The following is a 19,306-nucleotide window of genomic DNA, read 5'->3' as shown; positions in this document are numbered from 1 at the left end:
CGGCAACAATTGTTGTGTGCGCGATCGCAATGTGCAAAATAACCTGTTTACCTATGTATAACATTGCGATCAGCAGGGGTTAGTGGGTATGGGAATCATATTTCAAGTCCAATATAACATATGATAAACCAGATTCAAACATTTAGTTAGTCGATGACGTTTCAAGCTGATGTATCAATTATTTTGCTTATAAACAATAAATATATAAATTGAACTGAATAAATTGAGATAAATAAATGACAATGACAATTTACAAAACCTACTACTGCATTTAAAAAAACGGAATCATGTAGTCTTTGTAAATAGAAAATACAAAATTTGTAATGATGTAAATAGAACATAAATGAATAAATTGGAAATAGAATTGTGTAATCTTCGATGAATGTGAAGAGTCAGATTGGAATAGAAATTGGCGCCAGCGTGTATTCAACGTAATGAAATCTATTGCTCATAGCCCGTTGACTTTAGATTTCTAATTTTCATGGACGTCATTTGGGGGCAGGTGAGGAGGGAGGGGCATTTGCACCTCCCAAATCTGTCCAGGCCAGAAACTTCAATAAAATATTATGAATTTTAATCAAATCGATTATTAATTACTAAAAGTTTAGGCCAGCAGAAACTACATGTCGATCAGAAGCTTCTTCCAAAAAAATGATCTTTAAAATACAAACAAAAACTAGCAAACTTTTGCCCACTTCCCCTTAAAAAAGCTGAAAAAACATCCCTGCTAAATAAACAATAAGTGTTTGTCACTTATTGACCAACGAACACCGGCCTTCGTAATAATATCAATTACAATCACGTGCACGTGAATTCAAATAACGCTCTGTGAGAAGACGTACATAGACCGAATCATTACTTATTAACCTTTTAACTATCATTGAATTGCCACAGGTTTGAATAACGCTCAAAAGCTAAACCTGATAGTTACAGTCATAGTACAAAGTACACGAAACGAAATTGCAAACGTTGTTATGCCATCATTCAGTAAACAAAGCAAAGATTGGTAGTCCTGGCAAACATTTCAACATTCAACGGCAGTCGGTGGCGACGCGTGTTCGCGTGAGCTTGTGTGTCGTTGTTTTTTTTGTATACGCTTTATCCATTTGTCTTCAATTTGACGTATGATCGGTTAGGAAAGTCGAAAAGTTTTGTCAGTCGTCCAAGGAAGTGACAGTTGTCGTTGTAGTCAATATCATCATCATCATCATGGTCAGCATCAACAAGAACTTCGCAGCAGCGCAGCCGGTCAGTCTTTACTTTCACTGCCCTTTTATCATCACGCACGTACACATTTCCCATTGATCGAAATGGCCCAAGAGATCCCACTTATCTCTTGATTTAATACTTCCAGTCGATAATGTACTAATATTGTAATGTTTTCTGTACGACGGTCTTACCACATAGAAAGTGTTATCGTTGAATTTTACACTGTTTTGCGTCGTTGTTTACATTCTAGAGTTGCTAGAAAGAGGGGATATCATCATCTCCCCTGATTACATATGTATATAGTTTTTCATTATTTAGTAATGCTTATAAGTTCGTAGTCCAATATATTTGATCTTTCTTTGTATTATTGAGTTTTGGATTTTTTTTATTCAGGTCAGGGATAGGCAAAGGTTGAAATAATGAAAATAAAGTAATAAAGGATCTCTATGACTAATAAAAAGCTTGTAAAGAAGTGACACATAGAAAAGCCATGAAAAAATGATGGTCTGAAATCTGTAATTGACTATGTATAAATTTTATAAACAATTTTATGAAAAAAATTCGTCTGCGGCGTCTGTTTTAAAAAAAATCAGTTTCTCTGTTATACATATGTACGTAGATTCATAATTAGTTCTATGACTATGACAAGTTTAATTTGAAATGTGATTTTTTTTAACGTAAAAACTTATTTTTTGTAGTGTTTGCAGTATCTGTCAAAGTTTCATTCGTAATAATATTGTATAATATCAATGACTTCAAACAAACCTTTTATAAAGTTGATATATGTAAGTATGTGTTGCAAAAATTCGCAAATCAACAACTATAAAATTGCTTTTATTTAAAAAAAAATCTAACCCAGTGCTAAAAATATGTACTAAAAAAAATGTACTAAAAATATGTACTAAAAAAAATGACCGATAAGAGTTAATATTGAATCAATATGTTTTTATTTTGTTTGATTTTATCATATATTTTCATTTCTGCGATACATTTCACAATCGAAAACCGGAAATAGTCGTTTACATTTTAACCTGTTGCCCGCGTCGATATCTAATCGTGACATGTAAATAAACGACACAAAAGGATCATCGTAATTATCAGCTATTTATTGACCTTTATAAATTGACATATATACATATTATTCATAAATTCACCTACCTATCGCAGTTTTTTCAAGATTAATTACATATTTCTATATACTTACATATGTATGTAAACAAATATTTGGAATTCGTCCAACAACAATAATAGCATCATCATCATCATCATCATCATTCACAGCCATTCGCCATACACTGCTGGATGAAAGCCTCTCGAACATGTTTCTATTCAAATCTCATCCATCCAATCCCACACATTTTTCTGATTTCATCCACCCATCTCCCCTGCAGCCTTCTTTGCACCTTTTTACATATTCTCGGGTATCATTCGAGCACTTCTTTCGTCCGCTTTTCTAGCTACATGACTCACCCATTACTATTTCAATCTCTTTAAGGCGAAAACACACTGAATGGTACGTGGTACGTGTTTTAAAATGTCTCTTCTTAAATTTGAAGCAGATTTGAAAAGATATTCAATAAATTGGCGTGTCAGCAAACGATCTTCCCGTGAATTTATCTTCCGGGTCATTCCGGTGCCTTTACACACTGTCACACTGCCAGTTTCTCGTTGTTTCTTCAGTATTTTTGAAATTTTTGATTGAGAATATCCCAACTCACTTGAAATGTCTCTTGTTAAAAGTCCACATTTCGAAAAAAGTTAAAATTTTCACATTGTTCTCCGAAGTTGTTTGATGGCGTTTTAACATTACTATTTGTAGATAAAGAATAAGGCTGCTTCCACTTCAAAATCACATTTGAAAATGAGTTCAAAATATCGAGGAGGGTCTATTTAAACAAAATCCTAAAGAAAAGTTCGAACCCAGAATGGGGTAGTGCTTTTACGACCCGAAAATCGTAAAATTCAAAGTGATGCAATTTATGTGACCACCAGTGTACATATGTATATACCAGGAAGGCCTTACCGGTAAACCTCAATGCGCCAATTGCAAACAATGCAGTATTTTTATTACATAAGTCGCTGAATTACGAGCCACTGGAAACTCGAAATTAACGAGACATCTATGAATTTTAACCTGTACATAAATTTTATTGTACATTTATCATACTCAAATAGTGGTGACATGGTAGGTAGGAAGATATTTAGCTAATTTAATTGAGGAACCGTTTCAACAATGAAATCAGAAAAATTGGCAAACTTTGGTAGGAAACGATCGACATGGAGTTACAAATATCCGAGTCTGATCAGCAGCATTACAGATATACTCAGAATAAATTGTTTTCAATCAAGGTCAACTCACCCACCCACTGTCACAGTCAAGGACGTGACGTTCCATACTATTCAGTGTGTTTTCGCCCGTTCCCTCACCATTACATGAACTACCTTTGTCATACTTCTAACTCACGTATTCCATTTTTTAACTCTCCTTGTTATGTCAGGCTTCTAGCGTTCCATACTGCTGTGAGTGCACTGGACCTTGTGCAGTATTCTGACGTTTAATGTCCAAGCTTTGCATCCATACGTCATCACTAGGTAGGATAGTCACAGTGCTATCCATTGTTCGGCAAAACTTTAACAATGCATTTACAACCTTTGAACAATACACGGCCCCCTCAGGCTCCGGTGACTAGTCATCACTAGACCTTGCTTGATGCTTTTCGCACAAAAAATGGTTCACTACGGTTGCTTTGAACACTGTTGAAGCGGTCTATTGTTATTTGCAAAAGCACCCGCTCCTGGCCGCCCTTTAGTCATCACTGGCAAAACACACTGATCGAAGATATGTAGATTTACATATGTATATGACTATATATGGAATAATTTTATTAATGCTTTGTGAGTTATCTTATGTCTTGCATACATTATTATATAAATAAAGGATTATCTTCTCATTCTTTTTGGTGTTGAAGCAATTCCAATAGAAATATTTGCAACCATGTATGTACATACAAATGTAAATATTGGATTTGGTTCCTGTTCAAAATTTAATTACACAACTTGACTATGATTTTCACAACAAAATTATCAATTCAAAGTATTATGCGTATTAAATTATTCGCCTTTTCAATTTGAGGTCGCGACACTCACTTTTTTTTTAAAGTCAAAAGAGTTTTCGCATTGTATTTTAGTTAGCAACGTGTCCTTCTTTTAACCCGTCGTTGAACTTTTACAATAACGAATGCCAAATGTTTGGTCTTTTAAGATTGGTGTTTACCACATGTACTGCAATAGAATACGATATTTTTGCCTCAGTATTTGCGGTTTCGGGCGTGGGACGTATCAAGTCATTGTTATCAATGAAGAGTGTTGATAGAACACTGAATTATAATCGTTAAACAAACGACCGTTTGAAAAATGGACCTTTTTAAGAACAATGATCACTAAAAAAATAGTAGTATTCTTGTTTACTTTGTACATACTCAAAATACAACGCCTATTGGCGTATTTCAGGCCCATGGGCTCGTTGACAAAACGCCGATCGGCGTTGGTCAGCATTCAAAGGGTTAACTTGGGTTTTATAGCTTAAAACTTCTTCTTCTCTTTCACTGCTTGCTGCTATCATGAAACGTATTGTTGCGTAGGGGTGGGTGGAGGATCCAAGTAAAGGGCCAAAGTCGTTTCACAGCATTTATTGGTGATTCAGGAGATACACGCACCGCCAGTGCTCCGTCCAAAATGTCTCGATATGGTCTAAGTCAGCGGTTTCCAAACTGGGAGGCGCGCCTCCCTGGGGAGGCGCGGACAACTGCCAGGGGAGGCGCCAAAACTTTTTAATAAAAAAATAATTTTCTAAGGGAGCTTAGAAAAAATTGCCCGAGGGCGCCATTGGGCCGGCCGGCACTGTTTGTAACGTCTTATTTATGCGAAACGGGCTTTTCGGCACTAGCTGCAATGAAAACCAAATATCGAACCAGGTTAATAGTCGAAAAGGAGTTACGAGTGGCACTCTCCATATTGCCCCCAAGATTTGATAAACTTTGTGCCAATAAATAGTTTAATTAGTAATTTAATATAAAAATAAATATACGTGTTCGTATAAATTTATGTTATAGCAAAACCTTTTTATTATTCTGTCTATTGTAGTGTTCAGTATTTTTTTTTTAAATAAAGGTTCATTATTTAAAACGTCTCTATATTATTATATCTACTAAAAAATAAAAGGTAGGGAGGCGCGGAAAAAAAAAATTTTTTTAGGGAGGCGTAGTAGCATAAAGTTTGGAAACCGCTGGTCTAAGTACTTCCTTATAAAGGACAGGTCGCTCAGGGCATCTTCGACGTCCGGTTACTTCCCCATTGTTTAATCACGTACTCGGTGCAGTCCCACGCTTTGGCGTTGTCAGTTCTAAGAACTCCACGGGAATGCGACCGAGTGCCGCTATCGCCGCTAAGTGCATTCGGGGGTCTCTCATTGTTTAGCCGACTTGCACTTAAGCCTGGAGATAATCCTCGAAACCAATTATAACGGCGGCTCCTTTTAGCATACGCTACAGTATCATACGCTACTGCTATCGTGGCGACGTATCATGAAACTTTTTCCTAGTAAAGTTGTAGTTTTGATATTACTATATTTCCTTTTATATTATTGCCGTAATATAACTGGTTGGAAGGTCCTCAAAGATTCAAAACGAAAACCTTCACAGATGCCGCGAAGAAAGTTGTATTTTGCATCACTCAAACTTACAAGTGGGTATATCAAAGTCACCCAAGGCAAGCTCTACTCACTACGAGTGGATACTCTCAATGTCCTGCCTCGTACAAGGCATATCAATTTACTATTTTTTTGTATTCTATTAATTTATTTTTTACAAATCGGCATTCTAAAACCTTGACCGTCTAAAAGAGAATACGTTTGACCGCTTTCTTCGAGCCGGTTTCCTCGTGGCGTTCGTTGGCTTCGGCACAATTTATATGCCAAGTTCAAGTTGGCGCCGAAGTGTCATCGTCCTGTGAACTCCTCGGCGCCGGTTTTTTTTTAGCACCCATATTTGCATATGCGAAAAACCACTCTTCCATCTCTGTCGTCTGTCTTCTTTATTGTACGACTTAAGAATCTGTGCACGTAGTTTTGAAATGGTTCGTTGTTTTAAAAATAAAATCCTACATATGTCCAGAGCGGTATACATATCTTGTTGTAACTTCGACCAGCAGTGTAGCTATTGAATCAGCAGGCCGTTAATTGCCGATTTATGCTAAGGATTATTTTATATTGGGTGAAAAAATGTTTGTGTGCTGTCGTCCAATATATTTAATATAGTTTTTACTCAGAAAAGTTGTTAAGTTTTGGGTCGAGTTTATGTTCAAGGTCGATTCGGCGCATCGAGAAATAAATATCTCTCGATCGTCTCATAGACCACTCTTACCACGTGTCCCTTCACGAATTAAATTCCATATATTTAAAACTATCATCCGGTTAATTTTTTAAGCAACATTACTAATTCATTTTTAAAGGCAATTTTTACTACATATCTAAAATCTCAAGCCAAACATGGTTTGTGTAAAGGATTTATAGGCATTTTTTTTAACAAAAAACAAATGTCTTAGTCATTAGTATATTTTTCGATAAGGACATCGATTCTCAATTTTACTTATTGACAACCGATTGCGTGTCATGTATTGTAGCTTACTCCATAATCCATGGTTCATCCTTCAATCCACTTCATAGTCGGAACCCATGCTTCCCACAATAAGGGCGCAAACACACAGAGAGGCACGTGGCACGTTTTTTCTAGATAATTTTGCACATGTAAAAATACGCTATCACGTATAATCTTTCTTTTGGTACCCTAAGGGCCGCCGAGAGGGGGGGGGGGGGTAAGCTGGGGTTTAATTTCCAGAGCCCGGACTACTTGAGGGGCCCCCGTGTTGGGACGTTCGACTATTGATATTATTCTACATAAAAATACAAATATTTCTTTAATGCTAAATGTTTATTATTTTTCGATCCGCGCACTCTCTGTGTCGATGTGAAATCGTACCTGTTATATCATAATTTATTATTCGATTATTTCAAAAAATAGCATTTAACATATATGTATTTTTCTAATACATAGTTCTGATAAACTTTTCGCATATTAGAAATATATCTATAAGATTTATCTTTTTGGTTTGTTATAGGGTATGGAAATATTTTTCCAGGGCCCGGGATTCCTTTCGGCGGCCCTGGGTACTCTGTCCAAAAATCATCCCCTGGAGTGTTTTCGTTGATATTTTATCCTCGTATTGAAATAGGTTTGACAGTTATCGATAGCGGTGATTCCATTATTTGAAGAAACGTAGGAAAAACTTCTCGAAATAATAGAATCGTACGAATTAACAATGACCTGAAGAAACACCCTTCCCAGCTGTCCTAAGGACGTGCATGGCGTACGATTCAGTGTTTTCGCCCTAAGCATTTGCGGCTCCCAAAAAATTCATTTGCAGCTCAATTTTTATTATAATAAAGATAATAACTTATATTGTATAATAAAATTCAACTATGGGTATGGAATGGATAATTTGGGTATGGAATGCAAGAGTGAGCATTTTTTGCTAGGCGCCAATGCATAGATAGCTACGCCTCCAACTCTAGCTAATTAATTCCAATTCTATTTCGAGAGCTCGATAAATATTTCGGATAAAATTTTTGCCTCCTTCACTTTTTCTGAAGACGCCTGCCTGCCTGCTGATGGACCAAAAGAAAACTGGTCTCACCGGATATCGAACAGCATCGCGAACAAGCATTCTCATATCTCCAAATTTCGCACCGTGAATTCATTCAACTCCCATTCTATTTTTAACACTATATGCTTGAAACAAAAAAAAAATGAACAAACAAACGTTCACAGCTCTTCAGCTTGTTCACATCAACACGATCCTTTGTCTCGATTTCCCGCCTGTATCATCACGACGACCTTCGAAGAGAGATTCCTCCATACGTTCAATGGAAAAGCAAGCCTGCTTGTGACCTTGCCTCTGGTTTGCGGAAACACTGCGTAGTATGGTAGTCCTTCATCGGAGAATGGCAATTTTTTGAATTTTTGTGACGCAATAATACCCCAGTCGTCATAATGTGGATCTCTTCATGATGACTGGTTATTTTCGCTCAAACTGGTAGTTCGTGTCTGGTGTGCGTGTCGTACCTTCTTTTGCCTATGATGAAACGTCAATTGGTTGTTGCGTCAAATTCGAGGATGGAGACGATTCGAAACGTGTGCGAGCTCAACCTTGGATTTGGTCCTTTCGGTAAACATGCAGTTTTACCAGTTCGGTTTGGTAACAATACTGGTTTCGCTCGTCGGTGTTGCTTTACTGGGTGTCTCGTTTCAGAGCGAGCGTCTCCAGTACTGGAGCGTTCTTCAGGAATTTGTCCTTAACCTTTGAAAGCTGTTCTGTTGAAAGCCCGCCACGCTGAAAATTTCGCCAACATTTCCAACTAGAATTATTTAGAAATTCAATATAAAGCAGATATAAAAATTGTGGCTAATCCAAACAAACCCTAGATAACTATCGCCGAGGATTTCGAGTTTGTAAAGGTGTATTTAGACCAGTCCTACTCAAACTATGGCCCATTACTGGTCCGTGGACCAGCGGTAGCCGATCCGCGGAGAAAGACGTAATTAAAAAATAAATAAAACAATAGCTTGTGTCTGAACTATTTCAAAATATAGACTGAATAACCAAGCTAGCTTATTTGACAGATATTTTTTGCATTTTGAATGACCTTAACTTATCCATGCAAGGAAGAATGTCATCTTGTATCACAATGGCAGACAATACAGATGGGTTGAAACGAAAACTAAAAACATGGAAGATTCGTTTTTCAAAAGATTGCTATGACATGTTTCACAATTTGGCTGATATTATTTACGAAGGAGGAGAGGAGTTTAATATGACGCCTGTGCGCGATATAATCAGTTGTCATTTGACAAATTTATCAGAGCGATTCGATTTCTAAGCAACAATATAAAATAAACAAAAGAAGTATATTAATGAATGTATTTTTCCAAAACTAGTTCCATCTTCTTCATTGTTGTTAAAATGTAATCAAAATACTCAATCTAAATGCCAAGAGACAATCTAAAATACTCGGCAGTTAGGGATTTCCATCGGAAAATTCTGCTATGGTTATAACTAAAGAGCGGACCAACTTTGCGTCGTTTATTGTTCATTGTTCGTCGTGCTTTGTTCATTTTTATGATGAACCTTTTTTTATGCTCTTTCCTGGAAAATAGACCCAAAACGCCCTGTTTCCTGGAAAAAGCACGCTTCTGGTCCTACCTCTAGTTATAACTAGAGGTCGGAATCTGAAGGGGCCGGAAACGCGCCGCCTATTGTTCCATTGTTGTAAATCCTTTGTAAAAAAGGTTCGGCAAACCTTTAATAATGCATTTACAATCTTTGAACAATAAATAGCCCCTTCAGATTCCGGTCTCTAGTTATAACTTCAGAAATTCCGGTGTAACCCAGTCTTTATAGACATTGACAAATGAATGACACGGATTACACGACCCACGTTCAATGCATTTTTTTTTCAATGCTACCTCGAAAGGTTTAGCAGGTAGTATTCTTGCTTACTTTGTACATGCTTTGTAAATACAACGCCTATCGGCGTTTTTAAGGCCCATGGACTTGTTGGCAAAACGCCGATCGGCGTTGGACAGCATTCAAAGGGTTAAGAGTAGTATTTCTACAGGGACCACTAGATAAGTAAATACCTTACACAAGACTCTTCATTATATAAAAAAAAAAAAAAAAAAATATATATATATGCTAAAAGCGTTGGCAAAACGCCGATCGGCGTTGGTCAGCATTCAAAGGGTTAACTACATACTCAGTCATTACTTACATATTGCCCTTCTGTGTAATCGTTCGAATGGAACCGTTCTAAAGGAGAAAACTACCGCAAATTTCTCTTTCGCTGACGAGGTGATTGCTTTGATACATTTTGCAATCTTCCATTCTGTAGTGTTTCGCCTCAAGACATTGGTTAATAGTAGATTTCACACGGTTTACATTTGCATTTGTAAGTTAATGCTATGATTAGTCCCCGGATGTTCATTAGGGCAATCTCAAAACACAATACACGTTGACACAATTACGCAATAACATATGGATTGGGGCAGAGGGTTTTGCTATTGTCAATTTCGTAGAAAAACCATTTTTACAAGCTTTTTGGTCTCTTGCTTTGAACAATATTGGAACGGTGCATTGGTATTTGAAATTGCCCGGCCAACCATCCGATGTCTAGTCATACGTAAAAGGCGGCTTTCAAGAAATATTAAATTTCTTGTTGCAAGTCGTACGGTGTGGCCCGGATCTAAGACTGCTTATGACTAAAGAGCGGTGGTCAGGTTTCCGCCATAAAATAATAATAGACCTCTCCATTGTCAGAGAAAGCAGGAGAGCAAAAAAATTGGTTGACAATAGAAATTGACAATAGTGAACCATTTTTTTAGCCGTTGAGCAACATGACCGCCCTTACTTATGACTAGTCACCGGAGCCTGAGGGGGCCGTGTATTGTTCAAATGTTGTAAATGCATTGTCAAAGGTTTGCCGAACCTTTTTTACAAAGGATTTATAACAAAGGAACAATGAGCGGCACCTTAGCTGTCCTACCTCTACTTATTACTAGACCTAGGCTACAAGCTCAATTGTCAATCTCTTAGAAAGGACAAGTTTTTGTGCCCTCTTACTTTAAGCACTAATGTAGCGGTCTTTTGTTATTTGAAAATAATAGTTCCAACGCTGGTATTTGGTCATAAGTAGAGGTAGGACTGGAAGCGTGCTTTTTCCAGGAATCAGGGCGTTTTGGGTCTATTTACAAAGCTAAAAAAAGGTTCATCATAAAAATGATCAAAGCACGGCGGCGAAAAATTAACAATGAATGACACGCTTTCGGTCCTACCTCTAGTCATAAGTAAGAGACGGATACTTTTAGGGCGATTCCAAATAACAATTCACGTTTCAACAGTGTTGAAAGCAAGCGAGTAATGAAAAAAAAAGTTTTCTACAAAGTTTATAATAACCATAACGCCGAAAAACTATATTGCCGTAATCACCCCCAAAATTTTGGTAAATAATTAATAATTATATTGGTACTATAGACCAAATAAGACAGGAGACGATGAAGAGAATAAAAGTACAATTCAACAACTGCTACCGGGCTCTCTTCGGACTACCAAACAGTTGCAGCGCGTCGCAGATTTATTTATTTAAATTGGCACACATACAGAATAAAATATAAAAGAAAGCAGTACAGTGAGACAAAAAATATACAAATATAAATGAAAACATTATATTCCATGTACAGTGAGCACCACATGGTAATAATATGTATAAAGAAAACAAAAAAGACATATTACAAAAACATATTAAAATTAATACGTGATGAATGACAATGAAGGTGAAGAAGCAAATCAACCACAGATTTGCTTCTTCACCTTAGCCCTAAAAGTACTGAAAGAGTCAGCAAAAAGGTTGGGGCAATCATCCATACCATCGTAAAGACGGCATATATGTACGTGTGATTGCACTTTTAAATGATGTGTTGTTATGACAAATTGGTGGATAGAAAAGATTTGTACATCTGGTGAATCTAGCATTAACGTTAAAATTAATTCCGTTCAAAACAGATGTATCAAGGACACCATTAACTATTTTATATAAAAGTAACAAATCAGATACCCTTCTGCGATGAGACAAACTTACGATCTTGAAAAAAGACAGTCTGTCATTATACGTTGGTAACACTCTTACAAGACCAGTCTTATAGGATAAATGGCGCAGAAAACGCTTCTGAATTGTCTCTAAATGATATACATATATGAGTTTGGTAATAAGGAGACCATATGACTGAAGCATACTCCATATTACTGCGAACCAAACTGTTAGGGCCGGGCCGCACCGTGCAACTTTGTCGGCCGACTTGTTGCGCGACACGAAGAAATGTATGGAAATGTGTGCGACAAACAAGTTGACGAGTGCGGCATGTTCCATCTACCTGCATGCATTGGTCTGGTCGCCCTCAACCAAGTTGTTCGCGAGTTGAGCGGTGCGGCCCGGCCCTTATAGACATTGATGTATAATACACTAACTGAGGGGTGCGGGGGGTTTAACTAGCGGGGAAGTAAAGGCTTATTTCCCTACGACGCAGCGGTACCTACCTACCTACTAAGAGAAACTGTGCATGCGCCAAAAGGAAGACCAGTATAAGACGTGAGGGCGGATCTAGTGTATTATACATCAATGGTTATAGAGCAATATTAAAATATGCGGATTCTTAAAGTGCTTCACAACTTGGCAGATAAGTCCCAATAGCTTATATGTACTAATGATGTTTGTAAAAGGGCACGGGCCTCACTTGTATCCTTGCTTGACAGTGATCGATAACGGTGTATCCCATATTCGTTATCGATCACTGTCAAGCAAGGATAAATACTACCATACAATTTCAACGACATAGGTCGAATGTATCGTTTCGAAAGGACTATCCCATGAACGCCACCTTTTTTTCTATATGTTTAAAACTACATAAAAAAACCCACGTCCCACATTCACCGCTGTCTGATTTCGCCTTAAATGTCTTGGGCACGATTCAAACATCTCCCCCACCCAAATTCAATGTAGTACAGCTGCCTATCCCATTATCTATTGATTCCAATACAGTCATATTATTTTTATTTTTTATTTTTACAAATCAATATACACTCGCCATTACAGATTTGCTCCAATGCGGCGGGTGTACGTTAACGAAATACAGAATACATAAACAATCAGAAATCAGAAATACAGCAATACATACATATACAATCAGAATATATAGCATATAACAATTAATCAGAAATAATAATCATAGAGACATCTATGGATTATTTTTAGATTTTTTTTGTATACAATTTTTATACATATAATAAATACGAAATTATAGAGATGTCTATAGAGATATCTATAGATTTCAGATTACTGTGTATAGTTATTACAAATTATACACAGGCAGATTTTGTGACAACAGGATTAGATCTAGTACCATTTTTCAGGAACCGTTTCAGCAATGATCAGATATAATTGGCAAACTATGATAGAGAAACGATCGATTTGGAGTCACAAAACCCCCAAATCTAACCAGCAGTGGCGAGGACTCGAACCTTTGACCTCAGTGGTGCTAAATATATACGCTACCACTAAGCCAAACTGCTGGCTAATTATATTTAAATCTGAATGAAATTTGTGTCTCATACACGGATCGAGTTCTAAAACTTGACACCACTCAACTAAACGATCACTTGCTTAGTTACGTATAGTCAAAAAATGCAATTGTTGTGTTGCTCATAGCATTCTTTTACATATACATTGTACGTATATATTACCGCGTATCGTATTTCACAACATTTTGCTTGTGGAAAATCTCGATTAAATTTCGCGTAATTAAATAATTAAAGCAATTCGTACTCACCTATGTACATATGTATGTGCGTGTTGTTTGTTCGTGGTCTACGTTCGCACATAATAAATTAATTCGCATCTTATTTATACGAATTATCATCGTTTGAAATTATGGTCTCTCGACGAATGGCGCTATTATTTACATTCTGAAATGATAAGCCTCGACGCGGAAAACTAATGCCCGTCGCCGACGCTGATAATGCCATCATCCTTTCTTATTTTCTCGCTTGAATATAATACAATATGTCATAAATGTAACGTTCATTCATTTGAATTCGAGAAAAACAACTTTTTTTTTATTCCAGAGCAAACAATGTCGTCTGTGAAAGCCCAATTTGACATTATCACAGTTCAAAAGTATCATATTAGTGACTGGCGGTCATATCCGGCTTTACCCAGATTGGTTTTACCGATTAATCTTGAAATTTATATGTACGTTGTGCTCTCGATTGTCCGGGCTAATGCTGGGGAGTGCGGACACGGATAATTGAAAAACAAGGATTATATAAACTATCAACTTTTGATATAGAAATGATATCTCCATCACTCATGCATTGAAAACCCGGATCGTTTGAATCGCGACCAAACCGCTAATCGATGTTTTCCCGTACAACATTTTCAATCAAATTTTTATATTTATCCACTAGTGTTGTGCCGTTGATTTAAACGGAAAGGTGTCGAATGGTTTCGGAAAGGAATTGATACACGAATTAAAATTAAGTTATATGTTAAATATAAATATAATATAAGGTAATTTATAGGCGCGCGCGCGTACGTATTAATAGAAAAATTTGAGTGCACGCATTACACGCTCGTCGATCCAAATCGTTCACCCGTTCGAAATGATGAATGAACGTGTGTGTGGGTGTGTCTTCGTGGATGTGTGTATGTGTGTACGCTCCCGCGTAGCGCATCTGATGCTGACGTCACCCGTCGCTCGGCACTCAATATCAGGAGTTGGTTATTGGTTGACGCGTCCGCCACATACCCACAAACATACATATTGTTACGTACGCCGCGGATTAAGCGAATAGAATCCCAGAGACTATGTGACCGTTCAAGGGTTATCTGTTATCGGACTAACTAAGTGCTTGCACTTAGACCAACGGATATCTGTTATCGGATTAACTAAGTGCTTGCACTTACTTCCAGGATTATATCTGGACTCTAAGTGCATTTAGGCTAAACAATGACCGTTATTAGGCTTTTCTCAGAATCGGTACGGGGAGACCCAATGTCGTGGAAATACATATCCGAATACGTGACTATACAACAGGTAAACAGATTAGACGTCCTGAGAGATCGACCCTTTATAAGGCGGTATGTAGGCGATATCATGTCATTCTGGACTGAGCACTGCCAGTGCGTGTATCTCCTTAATCATCAATAAATGCTGTGAAACGACTGTTGGCCTTTTACTTGGATCCTCCACCCACCCCTACGCAACAATATTATGATGCTATTTTCGGATTGTCTATGAGCGATATCTAATGTATTAAACTTGTACATATGATTTTGAGAAGGCGTTTGATAAAGTTGATCATAAAATTTTGGTTAGTAAATTAAGTTTTATTGGATTTACTTATAATCTTGTTGGTCTTTTTATTTCTTATTTACAGGATCGACGTCAATTCGTTAAGTTTGGGAGTTGCTTTTCTTATGAGTATGTTGCCACTTCTGGGATTCCCCAAGGATCAAATCTTGGCCCTTTATTATTCCTAATATTTATCAACGATATTCAATCTTCTATTCACCATTCTAAATTTTTATTATATGCGGATGACTTAAAAATCTATAAGAGAATAATTGATTTACCTGACGCTCTTTATTTGCAAGAGGATTTGAATTCTATTTATGAATGGGCTAATGTTAATAAACTTCCCTTCAATATCCTAAAGTGTCGGGTCATTTCTTACTCTCGTTCACGTTCTCCTATTAAATATCCGTATAAATTTCATGATTCTCTTCTTCAGAGAGAATTATTTATATCTGATCTGGGAATAGTCTTCGAAAATAGTTGGAGTTTCAACATTCACATTGAGAATATCTGTGATAGGGCAACAAAAATCCTTGGATTCGTAATCCGTAATTCGTCCGAACTAGGGCTCACTGCCATTCGTCTCTTATATTGTACATTAGTTCGCAGTGTGCTCGAGTTTGGCTCCATTATATGGTCTCCCTATCAACTTCGTTACTCTCTAATGTTGGAACGAGTCCAAAGGAAATTCCTTAGATTTTTATATCTGAAGACATTTGGATTTTATCCATATCTGTTCCCTAGTGCCTTTGTCTTGGGATCTTTGGGTTTCAACTCCCTGGCAAAGAGAAGAGATTTATTTCTTGGGAAACATTTCGTAAAATTACTTAGAGGAGAGATTCACAATCCCACTATCCTGGAGAAACTAAAATTCTGGGCCCCGGAAAATCGTAGAGTTTTAAGAAAACATGATATATTTTTACCAATTAGGGCTAAATCAAACGTGCTCATGAACTCCCCCCTCTCGAGAGCTGTTCGACTCCTTAACTTACTGGCACATTACTTGGACCTATTCGATGCCAGTTATGTTGAGTTGGTGGAACACATCCTAAATAGCACGATATAAATTTTTCAATCTTATTTCTTTGTTTTTATTTTGCGTACATATTTTTTACTTGATTTTTATTATTTTTTTATGATGTTTTTTTTTTTATTTATGATTTTTATTATTTTCTTATGTTTTTTTTTATTTATGATTTTTATTATTTTTTTTATGATGTTTTTTTTGTAATTTTTATGATTTTTATTATTTGTATTAAAATCACATTGACGCTTTGGGGCAACCTGTCAAGTCTCTGTGGTATTGATTTTTTAAAATAAAATAAAATAAAATATACATACATATGTATATACGTATTCAATAAATTTTTGAAAACATATTGAAATAGTGTTCAATCGAACTCGACAACCTCTCGGTGGTTAGCATTAACGCAACCACCAAGGTGCTGCTGGCTAAATATATTTTCTGGTTTATCAATCGAAAAATTTATTATAACATACGCATTTAAATAATAATCAATTACTACTAATTGCAACTATTTTTTTATCCCGTTTCACATATGCCACGTTATTCTGCAGACTCTTTCTCGTGTCAAATCTTCTTCCGTTGCCTTCTCTTCGCAATAGGGGGGCTGTAGTAGCTCGTTGACGATACCATTGATCAAATGCAAACAAAAAAATAGGATACATATATACTATACTGGGCGGGCTGCAGCCCCGAAGCCCATATGGACGAGCCGCCGCTAATTGTTTGCCGTCTTGGAATCGTGTCGTTCTGATATACAAAAAAATTTCAATGCGCTGAAAGAAATCAATTCAGTACTTTAGAAGGAAGATAGACATGCTCATGTTCTTTTATAAATCATTTGCGAAGTTTTTAGAGTGACAGTTCATCTCCAACACCTGGTCATATCTTAAACGTAAACATTAGATAAATCATACTCGAACCATCAGCTGATTGTGACGCACTTGTTTATGTGCGTTCTAACTTAATTGCACATATTTGCTTTAATGGCATTCTAATTCCTCAAGCACAAGAGCATTCCAAGCAGTGTCAGTACTCCACCAGATATTTTTGCCAGTTTCGAGTTTCAATAGGGGCACATCATGTGACGCACTTTGAATGACAAGGACGCGTTCATATTGTCAAAATTGTTCATTCAATAGACGTCCGTCTAACTTTTATCTTACTGTCTCGAAGGTCTTCCCGTTTGTTTTGATCCAGCCGTATAAATTTGTATGTGTTTGACTTTTATAATGCAGTTGATTGGTTTTGATACTGTCCGAGTATCATAAATGTCAATCCTGACTGATTGAGAGCTTCCTTTTGCAAGTTCTTTTTCTATAAGTGCGATAAATAAATAAAAAACAATAATCCTTCCTGGTACTTCACCCAAAACTTACAGATTACTTCTGCCTTTATAAATATATATCGGTTTTTTTAATTTGCGAACCTTTCGATTAAAATTTAGCAGCTTTTTATTGAAAGTTACGTATTTCGCCGATAGAGTAAGACATCAACAATCAATCGTCTTAAAAAAACTCCAAAGACTGCTGTATTGAATTCAATAGTTATAATTAAAAACCTCATATCTTCAGCGTTTACATACATACTTACATATGTATATCCCAAAGAATTCTGCATCTGACACTTTTAACTACTTCAACATTGTTTGCTTTTTAATGTATATTATACTGAAAAAATGCAATTTATAAAGATCCTATATTATTAAATGATTTAATCTTCTATAATATAATTGCATATTATATTTACATATACGTATACATATTTATTATCTCAAAAACTGACAGTGATTTTTCGGAATCTTCTCACATCCCCTAATCCTGGCCTAAAAGTCACAGTACAATGGATTTCGATTTTGGGAGGTTATTATCTTTGAAAAAATTTGACATTTCAATATCGCGTAACCTTTGACATTGCATCTTGCTCGAACGCACGCATTTAGAGCTATGAGCGAGCTGAATACAAGCTTTGGCTTAATTCGTTGTGCAAGTGTGATACAAAATGAAAGTCATGATACTTGACTACAAAAAATATTGCATAAAAAAACTTGGGATGCGTTCCAATGTACTTGTCATTAAAGTTTGGAAAGGATGGTGGGGGAAATCGATCAAGAACGCTCAATCTCGCCTGATTTGAGCCGCATTGTACTGGCCGCGGTCCGTGTTTGCCCAAAACAAGGCCGGTTGGGCTTACCTTTACCTTTCTCAACACCGACACGGATACGTGATAACGTTGCCATGCGACAAAACGCGGGAAACACCCGATTTCGTACGTAGCGTATATAAACTACAGCGGTGCAACGTTACGGTAATAATTTCCGAAATTATCATTTTTTTTTTTAATAATTTGCTTTTATTTATTTATTTTTAATATATACCAGGAAGGCCCAATAGGTACCCCAAAAGCGCCTTCCTGGCCAGAAACATTGTACATTTGATACAAGTATTATACAAAGTAAATACATATCAATTAACACCCACAGAGACATCTATGGTCAAATTTGTAAATTTGCAGAATTTTTAAACAATTCAGCGAATTTGGTAAATATGGTAAATACATATCAATTAATATTTAAAGATACATTAATGGTCAAATTTTTAAATTTGCAGCATTTTATACAATTCAAGATTGCTGAAAACTCGAGATTTTGCAAGAAAATGGGTAAGGTTGCCAATTTGTTGGAGCCGTTTCAATGAAAATCAGATACATTGGTAAACTCTGATAGGAAACGATCGACCTGGAGTCACAAATCCAAGGTCTGGCCACTAGAAACCAGTGGGATTTGAACCCGTGACCACTCTGTTCAAAGCATTATATGCTAGCCACTAGTCTATTCTGCATTAAATATAAACTGCATAATAAAAATAGACCTGGGGGTATATAACTGCAATTAAATCATCCTCTCACTAATCACCTCTCTACTGATTTTGGCATTAAACAAACTCTCTTGGGTATCTCGATTTCTATTGATTAAAACATCTTAGCAGACCAATAGAAATCGCGTATTTTTCTTTCTACTGTTAGGTTAATGAAATGAAGTATGTATTTTAATCAG

General features: G+C 36.5%; 1 protein-coding gene across 1 annotated transcript in view; it reads left to right on the top strand.

Annotated features, from left to right (window-relative positions):
* The first annotated feature begins 1,036 nt into the window (after window positions 1-1,036).
* Window positions 1,037-19,306, top strand: part of LOC143918707 (transmembrane protein 192) — a 35,212-nt gene continuing 16,942 nt past the window's right edge. The window contains exon 1 of the mRNA XM_077440716.1: window positions 1,037-1,248. Within this exon, the coding sequence (XP_077296842.1) occupies window positions 1,210-1,248 (39 nt within the window). The 5' untranslated portion in view covers window positions 1,037-1,209. The remainder of the gene's footprint in view (window positions 1,249-19,306) is intronic.

This window comes from Arctopsyche grandis, chromosome 11 (assembly GCF_051622035.1).
Source record: "Arctopsyche grandis isolate Sample6627 chromosome 11, ASM5162203v2, whole genome shotgun sequence".
In the NCBI taxonomy this organism is placed as follows: domain Eukaryota; kingdom Metazoa; phylum Arthropoda; class Insecta; order Trichoptera; family Hydropsychidae; genus Arctopsyche; species Arctopsyche grandis.
The sequence above is the reverse complement of the archived record's forward strand: the minus strand, read 5'-3'. Positions and strand labels throughout refer to the sequence as shown.